Raw genomic sequence first — 16,987 nt, forward strand, 5'->3', positions numbered from 1 at the left:
CTCAACCTTCAAGCCTCAACTCAGATATCACCTTCTCTGTGAAGCCTTCCCAATGCCCAAAGCTCTTTGCTCCTACAGTATTCCACTTAGACCACAATCATCAACTTAGGCACTGAGTGCCATGATTACGCTAATTTATGTGTCAGTCCCCCTGCCTCTCCTCCCCCCTTGATGAGATGGGGGGTTTATCAAGAGCAGAAGCTGTGTTTTATTTGCCTGAATGTCCCAGCACCCGGAACTGTTCTTGTTCATAAATGTTGACTGGTATGTGGAGGGTCGATGCACAGATTCTCCCATTTACAGAGGCCTTAGAAACCACCAGGTCTAACCTCTGATTTTAGATGAGCAAACAGAGGACCAGACAGGCCTGCTTCAACTCACACAACTGTTTGGGGCAGAATAAAGCTAGAGTTGCTAATACATGCTGGGACCAAGTAGAAGTGGGGACCAGTGGTGGTTTCTTGGTTAGCAAGACTTAAGATCTGGGGCTTACCTGGTTGCTCAGTGGTTAAGAATCCACCTGCCAATGCAGGGGACAAGAGTTTGAGCCCTGGTCCGTGAAGATCCCACATGCCGTGGAGCAACTGAGCCCCATGTGCCACAACTACTGAGCCTGTGCTTTAGAGCCCATGAGCCACAACTACTGAAGCCCGCGTGCCTAGAGCCTGTGCTCCGCAACAAGAGAAGCCACCGCCATGAGAAGCCTGCGCACCACAACGAAGAGTAGCCCCTGCTCGCCACAACTGAAGAAAGCCCGCACGCAGCAATGAGGACCCAACGCAGCCAAAAATAAATTAATTAATTAAAAAAAAAAAGACTTAAGGACCTATGTCAATTATATCTTAATTAAAGAAAGAAAAAAAAGATTCAAGGATAGGCCCTGGAGTTATGTTCAAATTCTGGTTCTGATAACTTACTGTGTCTCTTTGCTGAAATCATTCTTCCTCAGCCTCACTTTGCCTTTTCTGTCAACTGGGGATCGTCATCCCTTTCTCATAAGCTTAGATGAATGTTGGCTTGATTTAGAGCTGAGAAAGACTTATACCAGTGCCCATTCTGCCCTACCAACCCCTGCTTTGGAGGGTGGGAGAATGGGACTGATAAATAATCCTCTTGGCTTTAAGCTCATGTTTCTTTTTTTTTTTTTTTTTTTGCGGTACATGGGCCTCTCACTGTTGTGGCCTCTCCTGTTGTGGAGCACAGGCTCCAGATGCACAGGCTCAGCGGCCATGGCTCACGGGCCCAGCCGCTCCGCTGCATGTGGGATATTCCCAGACCGGGGCAGGAACCTGTGTCCCCTGCATCGGCAGGTGGACTCTCAACCACTGCGACACCAGGGAAGCCCTCTTTTTTTTTTTTAAATTTAATCTTTATTTTATATTGGAGTATAGTTGATAAGCTTATGTTTTTTAAACTGAGATACTTATAACCTTTCATGGGTACCGGAAGTCACGGGTGTGTACCTCCCAAAGCATGAGTGTCAAACACATAGTTAAACCTTGTTCACGTAGTTAAACAGACATAGATCTATTACAAATAGAGGAAAATACAAAATGTACATGGAATTTTAAGCCAAATCAAGAGACTTTCAAGGAAAGGTGTACACGCATATACTCTTTCCGCTACTGTAGGAGTCCTGGGGAGACATTTGAGAAATCTTGCTCGGCTCTGTGGCTGCAAATGGCTTTTTAATTTTTTTGATTGCTAATTTTATTATGGCTAAGAACTGATCAGCAGCAAAAGCCTCCAGAAAAGTACTGATGACAACCTGGAACCAGCCTAAGATGAGCCGAGCTGTCTAGTAAGGTCCTGAGCAACCCATTGTTTGTGATATTCAAATAGGCCTTGGAAAACCACAGGTTGGTTATATTACACAGAGAACACCAACATCAGATGAGGTGTCAACTTAGATCAGTAAGGTCCCTTCCAAGCTTGACATTCTCAGAGGCTTTGAAAAAGGGTAAGAGAAAGATGAGAAGAGTTTGGGGTTGAGAAAATGTGATGAACTGGGGTGCAGCAGTGAGGGGAGGCTGGTAGACGGGGCAGAAGGAACTTTCTGAAGGCTGAAGCTCGTAGGGCTGGAAACTGTACCTGTCCAGGCTGGGGTCACGTGGGGAGGGAAAAGGAGCCGCAAGGCCTTGGGCCAGGGTCCAGGAGAGCATGCAGGCAGGACCTATATCCTGGATAAATCTCGGCCTGCCATAAAGGACTGGGGACAGATATAAAAGAATGAAATATTGCCATTTGCAGCAACATAGATGGACCTAAGATTATCATACTGAGTGAAGTAAGCCAGACACAGAAGGACAAATATTATATGATATCACTTATATGTGGAATCTAAAAAATAATACAAATGAACTTATTTACAAAACAGAAACAGACTCACAGACATAGAAAACAAACTTATGGCTACCCAAGGGGAAGGGGGTGGGGGATAAATTAAGAGTATGGGATTAACAGATACACACCACTATATATAAAATAGATAAACAATAAGGATTTACTGTATAGCACAGAAACAACAAGGATTTACTGTATGGCACAGGGAACTATGTTCAGTATCTTATAATAACCTATAATGGAAAAGAATCAGAAAAAAATGTATATAGGCATAACTGAGTCACTTTGCTATACACCTGAAACTAACAAAATATTGTAAATCAACTCTACATCAATTAAATAAATAAATAAATGAAAGGACTGGGGCCAGGAGCGAGAAAAAGTTAAGCTGTGTTAAATTAAGCCAAAAGGTACTCAGTAACTCTGCTGGGTATCTGACCCCTAGTGTTTCCTCTGTGGCTTATTCAGTGCACCTGGAGCCCTCCAGCTGCAGGTAGCAGGCCCTGCCGTATACAAAAGTGTGAATTTCGGAGTATAGGGCCTGGCAGCAATCAGAAGACCCCAAGACCTGGCAATGCCAGAGGTTACTTTGGTGAGTGGCTCTCAGCCACTGGGAGCTACATGCTCCTGTGAAGCCCAAGGATAATGTTGAAGGTTATTTCAATATTTCAAAAATCTGAAAGGAAATGGTACTATGATTTGTTTCTCAGTATGACAAATTGCATTATCGTTTCTTCAATGCATACTTAAGTCTCTGATGAAAATTTGAACTAGAAAACAAGAAAATTAGTACCTAAATGAGGTCATTCAGTCAGCAAAACCCTCAAAATCATGAGATCCATGGGGGAAGAGGGGAAAAGTACAACAGGGGAAGGGCAAAGGAGTCCTTGGAGGGAAGAGTTGAGAAGTACTCATGTAAGTCACCAGCCTCATTTTAAAGATGGAGAAGGTGGCGGATCAGAGAAGGTAAGTGGTTTTCCCAATAGCACGTGAGGGCTCTTGGCAGAGGCGGGACTCCAATCAGGCCCCACCTCCTTTTTCAAGGTACTCTGCTCTATTCTTCCCTCCCTGGAGACTAAAGCGGGCAGGGAATCCTGAGAGGTCATGCAGACAATAGAGAAGGGAGGGAGGTCTGACAGAGTGGGGTCCACTCTCCATCAGGATGTGATCATTGTGCTGTTAACAAAGGCCTTTCTCTCTAAGGCAATTCTCCCTCTATTTGGAATGCATGTTTCTGAGTGTACATTTACCTGCTTGTTGAATACAAGTCAGCACATATTGAGGCATGTGAATCATTGAGCATCATGCTTATGTGTACATACCCGTGGGTATGTAGGAGCCCCTGTGTGCAGATGGATGTGCAACAAAATGGGGGCATGTATAGTTTGTGCGTGTCCCTATGTAATTGTGAGGTCATATATGCATGTATTTATTTGTACAAAATGTGGGTCCCATCCTAGTCTGATTCAACCAGGTTAATAAAGGAGGTCGGCAAAAAGAAAATCAAAATTAAAGCTTATGGGCTTCCCTAGTGGTCCAGTGGTAAAGAATCCACCTTCCAATGCAGGGGATGCGGGTTGCATCCCTGGTCTGGGAACTAAGATCCCACATTCTGCAGGGCAACTAAGCCTGTGGGCGCAACTACTATGTTCGTGCACCTCAACTAGAGAGCCCGCGTGCTGCAGACTACAGAGCCCACGCGCCCTGGAGCCTGCGTGCCACAACTGGAGAGAGAAAACCCGCACACCACAACTAGAGAGAAGCTCACGCACCACAACTGGAGAAGCCCGCGTGCCGCAACAAAAGATCCCACATGCTGCAACTAAGACCCGATGCAGCCAAAAAGATAAAGAAAATAAATAAATTAAAAAAAATTAAAGCTTAATATAAATTTCTCATAGAAAGGAAGGAAGGAAGGAAGGAAGGAAGGAAGGAAGGAAGGAAGAAAGAAAGAAAGAAAGAAAGAAAGAAAGAAAGAAAGAAAGAAAGAAAGAAAGAAAGAAAGAAAGAAAGAAAGAAAGAAAGAAAGGTGGGAGGGAAGGAAGGAAGGAAGAAAGAAAAAGGAAACAGATCCAGAGAATCCCCAGGACTCTCAGAACCAGTAACAAAGGCAGATTCTGTGGTGAATGAAACAGGACATTCTCTTCTCCCAACTCAGGAATTCAAGGTCAATAGGAGGAATTTTGTAGATTCTAGACCTCGTCTGACTAGCGTCTGAAATGTTCTCAGTCAAACTCAAGATCTGTCCATGGTTCACAGAGCACCTTGTGCCAGTGATAAAGGGCCCCCCCTCCCTGGGGTTTCAAACTTGGAGAGTGGAGTGAGGGCTAGATTTCAGGTACCATCCCTCTTGTCTCTTTGCATAGAGCCCAACACACAGAGTGGCCCTTCTTACTCTGTGTAGAATTGATCAAAAATCCCAGGCTGCGTGAAGCTCCTGGACTAGCGTTTCTGATCCCAGGGTTGTTTAGGAATCAACCCCTGATTCTTGCCAACTTGTTCACTTTTATCAACTCCATAGACATTGTCTCGCCTGGTTGGGCCTAGAATGTGTTTCGTCCCCTTAAAAAAAAAATGTAACACTTTTCCTCCCCTAAACTGTAAACCGATTCATTTATTGAACATTCTGTCCAAAATGTGTGCCAGCTTCTTGCCTGGGTTTCTTGGGCTAACGCTTTATGTCAAGGGCAGGCAGGCTCTTCAACTGCAGATCACTGTTGCACTCTGGGCCACCCTGTGGCAAAATCTGTCAGGAATAATTTAAAACATTTTCTTGGCCTTTTTCTTTGGCCAAGATTTGGTTATTGGCAAAGTTGCATATGTTCAATGAATAGCCTTAGCTGTGGATGCCTGCACAGAACCCTCACCATGGTACTCGAGAATCAGGGCCATGGTAACTAATTTCTAGTGGGTAAAACAAGGATGTCTCCTGAATTCCCTCCTTTTTTGTGTGTTCCTCTTTGATACAATACCACTTTGGAATAAACTCTGTGAATTCACAGAGTTCACAAAAAAGAGAACAAAAAGATAAGCCTTCTCTTATGCAAACAAGATGGATTTATTCTCATAAACTGGGAGTGGTTTAAACATAGAACTGATTCTGCTGGTTAGTTATTGCCATAAACAAGGGCTATAGAGCAATTATTCTAAAGCTGGTATTTTTGGTAGAGGCCCTCCAACTAGTAACTTATATGTACCTAGTAATTTCTTTTATTGAGCCCCCTTCCTCATGTACCTCTGTCTGTATTTTGCATCATGGGGGTTTTATCAGGACGAAGCCTTACTTACAGTTTGGCGATCCACACCACTTTATTAAAGTTTCTGGAATTCTGCAGGTCAGGGAGGCTCAGCTCATCATATCCATATCATAGTGAACCAAGTTCATTCCCAAGGCCTCCCAGTCACTCACTGACAGAGGGCCTTTGGGCAGGTTACTACACCTCTCTGAACCTCCCTCAGTTCCTTTATCTTCAAAATGGGAATAAAAAAGGGACCTGCGTCTAGGGCTGTTGTGAACGTAATATGTGATATGTAGATGATCTCATATAATAAAGTACTTAACATGGTGCTTGGTACATAGTAAGGACTAAGTAAATGAAAATAGTTATTTGAGGCCTGCGTGGGTATTTCATTACCCCAGCTTTAAATACCTTCATTTTCCTTTCTGATTTTTGGCACTTCCACGAACCACTTTTTCACCTTTAATATATTTACCTCAAATGGAAACTTCACTACCATAAATGGAAAACCAGAACACAACATTGTAAATCAACTATACTTCAATTAAAAAAAAAAACAATGGAAAACCAGTATCACCAGCCATAAATAGAAATCTGTATATATTAAAATAAACACATACTTTAATACCTAAATTCACATTTGTAAATATTCATTCCTTACCCCCCTAAAATCACTCACCTGCATCAATGATGCACAGGCCATATCTGGGGAAATGCCACACTGTGAGACAGAACTCTGGACTTAGGCCTCTGTTGGTAAGTTAGAGGAGACATAACTTTCTTCCTACTTGGCCAGCCTATCGACAAAAATTTAATGGGTATGTCTTATGTGCCAGGCTCTGATCTAGAGCTGGGGACACAGAGGTGAGCAGTCAGAGAGGCTCCCATCCACTTGGCCCTGCCTGCTGTGTTAGAGGTGGGTGCCCCTCTGGCGGGTCACTCCATTTTCACAGGAGGCAGTAAGGCCTGTCTTCAGCTCACTGATCGGTAACGTCTGTGACCCTGACAAACTGACAACAAAAAACAGCAGTATTTGCCAGGAAGTAGCATCTCAAAATCACCACCATTACCCATTAACCAAGTTAACGACATTTAGCTAAAACCGCTGAAAAGATGAGGTAGATCTCCATGTGTTGACATGGAAAGACGTCCCAGATACAACACGGCAAGCAAGTTACAGAACAGAATGTAGAGTTTCAGTCTGTTTGCATTTAAATATGGAGATATAGGGGATTCTTTTAAGCCAGGCTCTGTGCTAAGCCTTCATTTGCATGACTTCATGTAATTCTCATAATAATCCTATGAAGTAAGTGCTATTATTACCCCCATTTTACAGATGCAAAAATTGAGGCCCAAATGGGGTAAAGGTATTTGTCTGAGGCCTCATAACAAACAAATAAGTGGTAGAGAGGCGAGCTGAACCTCGGTCTACCTGTGCCTCCAGAGATTAGGCTCTTAACCAGTATGCTTTCCAGTGGCCACACATAGGAAAATCTGGAAGGACGTGCACCAAATTGCCCACAGTGAGCATAGCCCAGGAGTGAGATTGGAGGGAGCTGTATTTCTTATACGTCTTTGTATGTCTCTGTAAATTTTTAAAAACTGCCATGTGCTAATTTTGTAGTTGAAAAACAAAAAAACAACAAAGCCCCCACGAACACAAAAACTCTGCTAAGAGACGCAAGCATTTGAGGAGAATCAACTGTACACTTGCCCTTCCACTCCTCTCCTTGTCTCAAGAGGTGTAGGCATGGAATAGGGGATACAGGAAAAAAGGTTCTGCGACCACAGAAGTCTGAAAAACACTGGGTTAGACAAAATCAAACAGCCACCTTCTCTGGGGAGACTTTCAGAGCTTCAACAAGCTAATGCTGATGGTGAAGTTAATGTGGGACATTTTGTAGCTTAGACCATGTTGATTTGGCCCCAGACCGTTTTCTTTCCAGGTGGCTCATGGGAGTAGCGTTCTTTAGAACGAGCATTGGAAATGCAGCTCCAGGTGCTTTCAGACCAACACTTGGATGGTATCTTTGTCCCACCTGCCCCCATTCCACCCACATACTCAGCTCCCCTCAGCATCGCTTTCCCTACGTTGAGCTTGGCCTTGAAGCCATCAGCTTGTGGGTGTGTGGATGGATTTGTAAGATCCAGCGTACGATGTATCTGCGGTCCCTGCCTCTGCCTCTGAACACACGTGCACACATACATTTTCCAATGATGATATGAATGGTGTTTTGGCTAGGGAGGGAGGGTTCATGTGTGTGTCTGTGTGAAGCTGTGTGTGGGACCCTCCTCTAAAACAGACCCTGTGGCCCAGTCTAGAGTTCTCACACCCACTAGTACACACAGGAAACAAGCTCATTTGCAAAGCCACACCACAAGTGTGAGGGAATGGGTGGCTCACTGGCCTGCCCAAGGTGCTGAGTAGGAGTAATTCTGGTGCAGACATCCCCCCCACCCTTTGGTGCACAATTTGCAGGAGAAGGGGGTGCCTAACCTCTGTTAAGCACCTACTGCATGCCAGGAACCACCCAGGGCACATCACAGCCATTATTTTCTCTTTGATTCCCCACAGGCACTCTGTAAGGAGGGATTTATTATTGCCTCTTTACCAATAAGTAAACTGGAGTTCGGAGAAATGAAGCCATTTGTTCAAGGAAATGGCAGAACTGGAACTGTGCCTGGGTCCACCTGGCTCTGAAATGCATGTCCCTCACGCTACACCAGACCCACTGGCTCTCTTGTGTTTGGTCTTGCCCTGAGGCCTCTGCCCTCCTGGGACCCAAGAAACAACCCAGGGACAGTGACCTTGGCTTCATGTCCTAGGTACTCTGCAGAATGGGCCTTTATCCTTCTCAAAACTGCCTTGACTCTTCCAGGAAGCCTCCCGGATCACCTAAGGGAAGACTTCTCCCGTCCTCTGAACCCTCCGCCTATTCTCTTGCTCCATCACTTGGCCTTTTTTCCCTTAGAGAAGCATCTCTGTCCCTGAGCCCCGAGGGTGAGGGACCCTGAGTCACCTATCAGCACAGGCTGGGTGGGAGAGGGGACGGCTTATGCCGGTCCAGAGTCTGGATGAGGGCAGGGAGACCCAGCATGTTTTTCAGGCCCCACAAGAGGCTGCAGGCCTTGGAGCTGGGGACAAAAGAAAGGCTGGGACATGCTGACTCAGTGGAAACTGTGTTTCAAGAAAAACTCCAAAGGCGGAGAGGGAGGCAGGGGAAACCTGCAAAGTGTGGCTCAGGTGGGGATTTGCCCCATAAGCAGCAGGCTGAGAGTTAGAAAGTGAGGGGGAGGGCAGGGAGCTGACTCTGCTTCCCTGGGCTGCCACCACCTTCCTGGGGTTTGAAGCAGGAATCAGCAGGACCCACTGGCCCTACACAGACAGCAGCAGTGGGAGGGGGGCTAGAGCGGGAGGGAGCAAAGGGAAGAGGGGAGGACTTCCTGCGGACACAATGGCAATTTTCCAGATGGAAGTCCACGCGGTCCTTGCCCGGGGCCAACTGCACCCCTGTCCGGGATAAAAATAGCCCTTCCTCTTCCCGTCTCCCATCATTCTCTCACCCCCCAACTTCCCAGAGTCCGGTCAGATACTTCCACCCGGGAGGCCGCATGCCAGATGATAAGTATCCCTTCTCATGCCCATCCGTTCCCAAAGGAAGACTCCTCCTTCTCTCACAAACTGTTGGTCACTGAGGCTGAAATCACTGCTCACGTGTCCATCTGGATGCTCTGGGTGGCTCCTCTTTCTCTCTCTCAGGAGAGTCTTGTCATTGGGGTCAGCCCCAGCAACCGGAAGTATTCTTGGGACCCCTGACTCAAGCCTGCCCATCACCTTGCTCCATAGGGGGTGTGTGTCACACCCTAGGCCATCACCCTCTCTCAGGGCCATCACCCTCTCTGCCTCTGCCTCGCTGACGGACTGCAGGGAAGGAGTGACTGGATTTAGGGATTTCTGAAGGCCTTTGTAGCACCTGACGGTCTATGTGCCACATCCCCAAGGAAAATGCTCCCAGTGAGGTGGGGCCTGATGGCCGGCAGTGTGACAGAGGCGGGAGGTAACAGCTACGCAGGAAAGAGGTCATCCGGCTGTTCTGCCTGTCTTCCACCTGACCTCCAGCCAGGTTTTTCTGTCCCCCAGCCTGAAGGGCTGCTGCATACCTGGGGAGCCTGGCCCCAGGCCCAGCTGCAGCCCTCTGCTATCAGGCCCCCCACCACAGCCCCTAGACCCCTGTTCCCAGTACTCCTTACCTGCCCAGCCCAGGAGCCCTCTGGCCCCATTCACATGGCCTTCCTGGCCTAGCCTGGCTGCCCAGACACAGCTTCAGCTCCCCTCTCCGTCGTAGCCACTGCGTGTCTCCCCGCGCCCACGTCCCACCCTGACTTCCTGCCACCTCCTGAGGGCCCCAGCAGCCCAACCACAGGCCTCCAGCACCCCTAGCTTCCTGCTGCCATAGCCCCCCACCTCTCAGCCCTCAGGGGTCCTATACGTCTCCAGTCCAGGCCCTACTCACCCTGAGGGTGGCACTTGGAGGTGATAGAACTTCCCCCCGCCCTCCCAGGGTGCACCTGGACAAGAGATTCAAGGGGAGCCTTGAAACCCCACTGAGCGGGAGGCAAACAGACACCACTCAGCTTGCAGTGAAGGGCCAGTAGCACTGCTGTCACAGTCTGAGAGCTGGGTGACCCTTTCATTACAGTCGGAGGGCAAAACTAACATCACTTCAGAGTCAGAGGAGAGGACAGCATCCCTGTAACATCACTGGAGAGCAGACACCCGTGTTCCAGTCAGATAGATACCAGGCTCACACAGCTGCTAGACACAGCCATGCCATCTCAGGGCACAGGACAATAGTTTATTATATGCAGAGGGTAGGCTAACACCCCTCTTACGGACAGAACACTGGACAACAGGCTGTTTAAGAAAGCGGGCAGAACAACCTCTTGTCTTTAAAGGGGGCAGAGAAACAGCCTCTGTCGTGGGCAGAGGGCAGGACAACCCCCCCTAATTATAGTTGGAGAGTAGGGCAACCCTTCTAACCAGGTAGAGGTGAGACCACAGCTCCTGTCAGAGGCACAGGGCCTGACACCACCTCCTGCAACAGGTGGGAGACAGAACAGACACTCCTGCCCAGGCACCCAGGTGCAGGCAGCAGACTGGCCGTGCCTTCTGTTATAGGCAGGAGGCGGGGACCTTGTCACAGCAGCAAACAGGTCAACAATCTCCCTTTCTTCAGGGGCCAGGCTGAGGGTGACACCCGTCAAGGCTGAGGGCCAGGTCACCAGCGTTATGAGGAACTCTAGGTGGCCTCTCTCAGGCCCAGGAGCTGGGCCTTGATCCCACCCGGCGGAAAGCATAAATATGTTGCCACCGCCTAAGCCTGCCCTGGGGGAGCGGGCTGGGGGAGGGGAGCCCACAGAGCATTGTTGGGGTTTGCAAGGCTGTGTGCACCTCAGCTGCGGAGGGAAGGGGGAGACAGGAAATGGGTGGGGGGAAGAGGAAGCCTGAGCTGGAAAGTCAGACAAAGAGGGTAACACAGAAACAAAAGCCGAGAAATACAAAAAACAAAAAACAAAAAACCTACCGAATGACACAGAGCCCAGAGTCCCAGCTGCGGGGCCCAGCTCCCCTTGCTGTGAACCTGAGCACTTCACAGTCCATCTCTGGGCCTCAGCGCAACAGCAAGAACACCACTGGGGCTAGTAATAATACATAATAATGCACATTTATTGAGGGCTTACAGTGCATTATCTCACTTCAGGTGTATCCAACCACTTGTGGAGTGAGAATTAGCATTTCCATTTTAAAGACAAAGAAACAGATGCAGGGGTTAAGGGACCTCCTCAGAGTCTCATATCAATAGAAATCAGCGGTGGAGCTGCCACGGAACCCAGGTCTACCAGATCCTGCGTTCTTCAGCTGCCCATTTACCTAAGTCACCTTCCACGGGGGTGATTTAGAATTTTAAGTTCTTTTCCAGTTCTGATCTTGATAAGATAGAGCAACAGAAGTGGAGCTGTGGGGAAGATGGGGAGCCATCTGTCCATTTCCACCCCCAAGGTCAGCCTTCTCTCTGGCAGTAGAATCCCTGGTCCCAGCAACAAGTGACATACAGCCACCTTGGGCCTGAATAAATGACTGCAGAGACCTTGATGGGAAGCAGAGGTTTATTGAGAAGCCTGGGAGTCTGTGAACTCCTCCCCTTCCTCCACACCGTCCCCCCTCCCCCATCTGGGGCAGCAGGAGCAACAGGATGCAGGGGCTTTAAGCTCCCAGAGCTCTGAGCATCTCCCGGACTCTCCCCCCACCGGTCTCCAGGTGCTGGCTCCTCTGGGGCACCCCTCCTTTCCTTCTTCCCAGGTGGGCTGGGGAATGGGTAGCGGGTGGCGAGGCAGGCACGCGGGTGCCCCTCAGCAGAGGGTGAAGCGCCGGGCGCTGATGTTCATGCGCGTGAGGCCCAGATGCCGCAGTGGCGGGGCCAGGGCCAGGCCGGCTCCCGGCTCCAGCTCCAGCTCCATCTCGGCCTCGTTCAGCAGCTCTTGGTGCAGGTGACAGACTTGGTCCACCTTCAGTCGGTGCAGCTGGGCCCGCAGCCGAAGCAGCTGCGCTGCCAGCTGCCGGTCCTGTGCCTGCATCTCCCGCTGCGGCCGAGAGGGGGCGTGAGCCTGCTGAACCTCCCATTTTTCCCTCCTGGTCAACACCCTGGGTCTCTGCACTGGGTATGTCCTCCCCACACCCTCACACCCCAGCTCTATCCATCCCATCTCATAGATCTTGCTCTAAAACCAAGCTAAACAAATACAGGTACCTGGGGCCCAATCCTAGATCAACTAAATGGAATCTCCAATTTGGAGGCTGGACATTTTTATATTTGCACATATTGGATTGAACCACCTATTCAACACTGGCCTCCTGTACAGCGTGGTCAGTACCTCCTTTGTATCTTTGGGGTATAGCAATTCCCAGAGTATGGGAGGCCATGCCTTCCCCAGCTATAACTGGTTGCCCCACAAGGGCAGACTCTGTCCCCTGAGCCACAGGACCACAAGGTCAGTAGATTGGATGGACTCCTTCTTCAGCAAGGCTCCCTGAATAAAACACTGGACAAGTCCATGCCTGGCTCCTCAGCCCTGGGACAAAGCCACAGGAGTGGGCATTTGCTAGAGGCAGGGTCATTCTCATCCCCTCCCCATACCCAGTGTCTTGTGCCCTAAGGACTGCCCTCAAGGCCCTCTGCAAGGCTGCCCTCCCCACCAGACTCACCAGCTCCCGTCGGAGCCACTCAAGGGCAGAGTCCATTGAGTCGAAGCCGCAAATGGTCCCAGGTCCCCCGGGCTCGGGTCTGGCTTGGGCCCTGCGCCAGGCCTGGCTCTGGACCTGGGCCGTCCACTCCAGATATGAGGGCCGCCGTGTCTGCAGCTGCAGCTTGGCCGTCAGCGCCTTTACAGAGTCCAGGCTCTCTTCTTCTTCATCCTCCTCATCTTCTTCACCCACTGCCTGGAATTTCAGTGGCTCCATGGACATGGTTGGGGATGAGGGACAGGGCAAGTCTGAAGCTCTGGGATTAAGGAAAGGCTGGCAATATTACCCAGGAAGAGATGGCAGAAGCTGAGGGTGAAAGAAATGTGCAGGGAGTGTGCGCTGGTGAATGTTCAAGGTGGGTCAGGGAGGCTTGAGTGTGTCGGGGTGGGTAGGTAGATGGGTGTGGGAGGCTGAGTGTGCAAGGGCTGGGATTTTCCTACACTGCTAACCCGGGAGCCACGTGATGCCTATCCGGGTGGGGGCAGGAGAAGCCCTGCTCCTCTGGCCCCTTGGATAAAATTTATTGTCTTTGCCCAGAAGGAGACACCCAGTTCCCAGAAAGGAAGTTGCTCCAGGATAAGAAAAGCATCATCCACACCAGAGTCTTGGCCCTCTTCCCAAGACCCAAGTGAAGGGATTGGGGAGGGGATAGGAGGCTGACAAGCTGCCCCCTGTCCTCACTTATGACACTGGCCCTTCAGCAAAGGAATAGGGTCCAGATCCCTGGCTCAGGAGTCAGGAGAACTGGGTTCTGGTGCTAGATCTGTGGGACCTTGGACAAGTCACTGACTCTCTGTTGGGACAGATCAATGATTTCAAGCTATATTCTAAGGAACTTTTGGTTCCCTTGGAAATCCCTCAAGGACTGTGTGCAGGGTAAGGGCACAGCTGTGGATGGCCTCCTAGACCTTCCTCTCCCTGCCCCTCCCAGGGCTTCAACCAGAACGGTTCCCTTTTTAAAACTTTGTATTGAAATATAACACACACAGAAAAATTTACATGTCATAAATACATGGCTTGCTGAATTCTCCCAAACTGAACACACTTATGTAAGTGGTACCTAGATCAAGCAAAGGAGTATTACTATCATCCAGGAAGCCTCTTTTGTGCTCCTGGCCTATCACAACTCTCCTAAGGGTAATGTAACCAAGCATAGGGCTTGTTCATATGCCTGCAGCGCAAAAAGCCAAGCTCTGACAGGGTGTTTGCAGCAAAGTAAGGGTTTATTGCAGGGAGCCAAGCAGGGGAATAAAAGCCAAGCCTCAGCTCCACTCCAACTTGGTCTTTGAATGTTGGGGTTTTTTTAAAAAAGGGGAAGAAAAACAATTTTTTAATAAATAAAAAATAAAGTAAAAGAATAAAAAAGGGGAAGAACCAGACTTCCCTGGTTGTCCAGTGGTTAAGACTCCACGCTTCCACGGCAGCAGGCACAGGTTCAATCTCTGGTGGGGGAAGTTCTGCATGCCGCGTGGTGTGACCAAAAAAAACCCCCAAAATAACAAAAAAAAACAGGGGAAGAACAAAGAGGCTGAGATTAGCCATCATGTTGTGACATTTCTGTGACATTTCGTAATCGTTTCTGTGACATATCTTTTTTTTTTTTTTTTTTTTGCGGTACGCGGGCCTCTCACTTTTGTGGCCTCTCCCGTTGCAGAGCACAGGCTCCGGACACGCAGGCCCAGCGGCCATGGCTCACGGGCCCAGCCGCTCCGCGGCACGTGGGATCCTCCCGGACCGGGGCGCGAACCCGTGTCCCCTGCATCGGCAGGCGGACTCTCAACCACTGCGCCACCAGGGAAGCCCCTGTGACATTTCTTAATCGTTGTTTCAGGAGTCAGAATGTCTCTGGTTTATGATTATCTGGCCAGGGGTCCATAGCTAGGGGCTGATGAGCTGTTACCTCATCTTGTCTTAGAGAAACAACTTGAATTTGTATGTTAATGATGATATCTAGAATAGCAGTTTCAGTACATTAATGGTGTTATTGACAGCAGCAATTTTAGACTTCTGACTCTGTGTTTGTTTGTTTTTGTTTTTTTGGCCATGCCACAAGGCACGTGGGATTTTAGTTCCCTACCAGTGATGGAACCCGTGCTTCCTACAGTGGAAGTGTGGAGTCTTTTTTTTTTATTCTATTTATTTTATTTTTGGCTGTGTTGGGTCTTCATTGCTGCGGGCACGGGATTTCTCTAGTTGTTGTGGTGTGCAGGCTTCTCATTTCAGTGGCTTCTCTTTGTTGTGGAGCACGGGCACTGGGCACGCGGGCTTCAGTAGTTGTGGTACGTGGGCTCTAGAGTGCAGGCTCAGCAGTTGTGGTGCACAGGCTTAGTTGCTCTGCAGCATGTGGGATATTCCCAGACCAGGGCTCGAACCTGTGTCCCCTGAATTGGCAGGCAGATTCTTAACCACTGCGCCACCAGGGAAGCCTGGAAGCACAGAGTCTTAACCACTGGACCACCAGGGAAGTCCCTGACTCTGGTTGATTAGTGTTCATTTAGCACAGGATTGAAGTCAGAGGGGACATAAAAGAGAGTAAAGTTTTAGATAGAGAGATTAATCATAAACTCAGTAAGGAATCTTGGTTTTAGGGGGACTTGGTTTCAGTAATACTACCCTAATTTGACAGCATAGATTAGTTTTGCCTTTTTGTATACTTTCTAGTGGTTCTCAATCTTTTTTTTTAATTTATTTTTGGCTGCGTTGGGTCTTTGTTGCTGCACGCGGGCTTTCTCTAGTGCGGTGAGCCAGGGCTACTCTTCGTTGCGGTGCGCAGGCTTCCCATTGCGGTGGCTTCTCTGTTGCGGAGCATGGGCTCTAGGCGCATGGGCTTCAGTAGTTGTGGCACATGGGCTCAGTAGGTATGGTTTGAGGGCCCTAGAGCGCAGGCTCAGTAGTTGTGGTGCATGGGCTTAGTTGCTCCACGGCATGTGGGATCTTCCCGGACCAGGGCTCGAACCCGTGTCCCCTGTGTTGTCAGGCAGATTCTTAACCACTGCTCCACCAGGGAAGTCCCGGTTCTCAATCTTTAGCATGGATCAGAATCATCTGGAAAACTTGTTAAAATAGATTGCCCCATTCCCAAAGCTTCAGATTCAGTGTGTTTGGGGTAGGGCCCAATAATTTGCATTTCTAACGAATTTCCATCCCAGCTGATGCTGCTGGACTGGAATTTTATAATTTATACTCTTTTATGTCTGGTTCCTTTCATAGAGCAGTTCCAACTTTATGTTATATTATGGGGGGGCACCTATGATTCCATTATTTGATGGAAGGCTTTTGCACACACACAGAAGCCTGGAACCTAGTAGACCAGAAGGCTCTTTAAAGGCAGGAGTACATCTTATTTTTCTTAGTAATCAGCACTTAACACAGTATAGTCATCAGTGTTTAAGAAATAAAAGAATACTTGGATGGATGGGTCCTCCAGCAAATAGACTTAAACTCTAGTAATTTACCAGCTTAAGTGTGTCTCTTGCCAGACTGAAAATCCTGTGAACAGAACTTTCCTCAGCCATTCTTGGGTCCCGACACCCAGTGTAGGGCCCAGCTCAGTGTACAGGCAATTCATGTTTGGGCAAAGGATGGAGTGATGAGGGATGGAGCTCCTCAGGGCAGAACTATACCAGAAGTGGCCCCCATAGAGGGCGCCCTCAGGCAGGGACTTCCAGCTGTGGTGGGGGAGGGGTGCCTGCTACACAGCTGCTTGCATTTAAGGTGGACCAAGGGATTTCCCCCACCCAGCCTCCGATGTAGGGGAGGATGCAGACAGTTCCCAGTTTCACATTCACCCTTTCCACCTCTTCCACCAGGGTACAGGAGAAGAGACGGTATTTTTCTTTATTTTTTTTTAATCGGTGAGAGTGCCAGCACCCCACAGTTAAAAAAACCAAAAATGTGAGTGCCTCCTGCGACCCAGGCAGGAGGTAAAGGGCTTTAACAAGAATATTCTCCCCATTTCACAGATGGTGAAATTGAGGTTTCCTTAACAGGTTCTAAACCCGGGGTCTTCACTAAGAAGTGCTGGAAATAGGAGGGGGAAATTCCTGTGAAACTGTGCGATCCCTTCCTCCAAGGGGCCTCCTTAACAGCTGTCCTGCCGGCG

The 16,987-nt window shown here is 48.9% G+C and overlaps 1 protein-coding gene across 1 annotated transcript; it reads right to left on the reverse strand.

Annotated features, from left to right (window-relative positions):
- Positions 1–11,743: 11,743 nt before the first annotated feature.
- Positions 11,744–13,294, reverse strand: FAM167B (family with sequence similarity 167 member B). Its single transcript, XM_030865452.3, has 2 exons — positions 12,847–13,294; positions 11,744–12,224 (listed from the first exon to the last, which is right to left on the reverse strand). The coding sequence occupies exons 1-2, from the start codon at positions 13,105–13,107 to the stop codon at positions 11,994–11,996; spliced, it is 492 nt and encodes a 163-aa protein (XP_030721312.1). The 5' UTR covers positions 13,108–13,294; the 3' UTR covers positions 11,744–11,993.
- Positions 13,295–16,987: the final 3,693 nt, after the last annotated feature.

The sequence above is a fragment of the Globicephala melas genome, chromosome 1, assembly GCF_963455315.2.
Source record: "Globicephala melas chromosome 1, mGloMel1.2, whole genome shotgun sequence".
In the NCBI taxonomy this organism is placed as follows: domain Eukaryota; kingdom Metazoa; phylum Chordata; class Mammalia; order Artiodactyla; family Delphinidae; genus Globicephala; species Globicephala melas.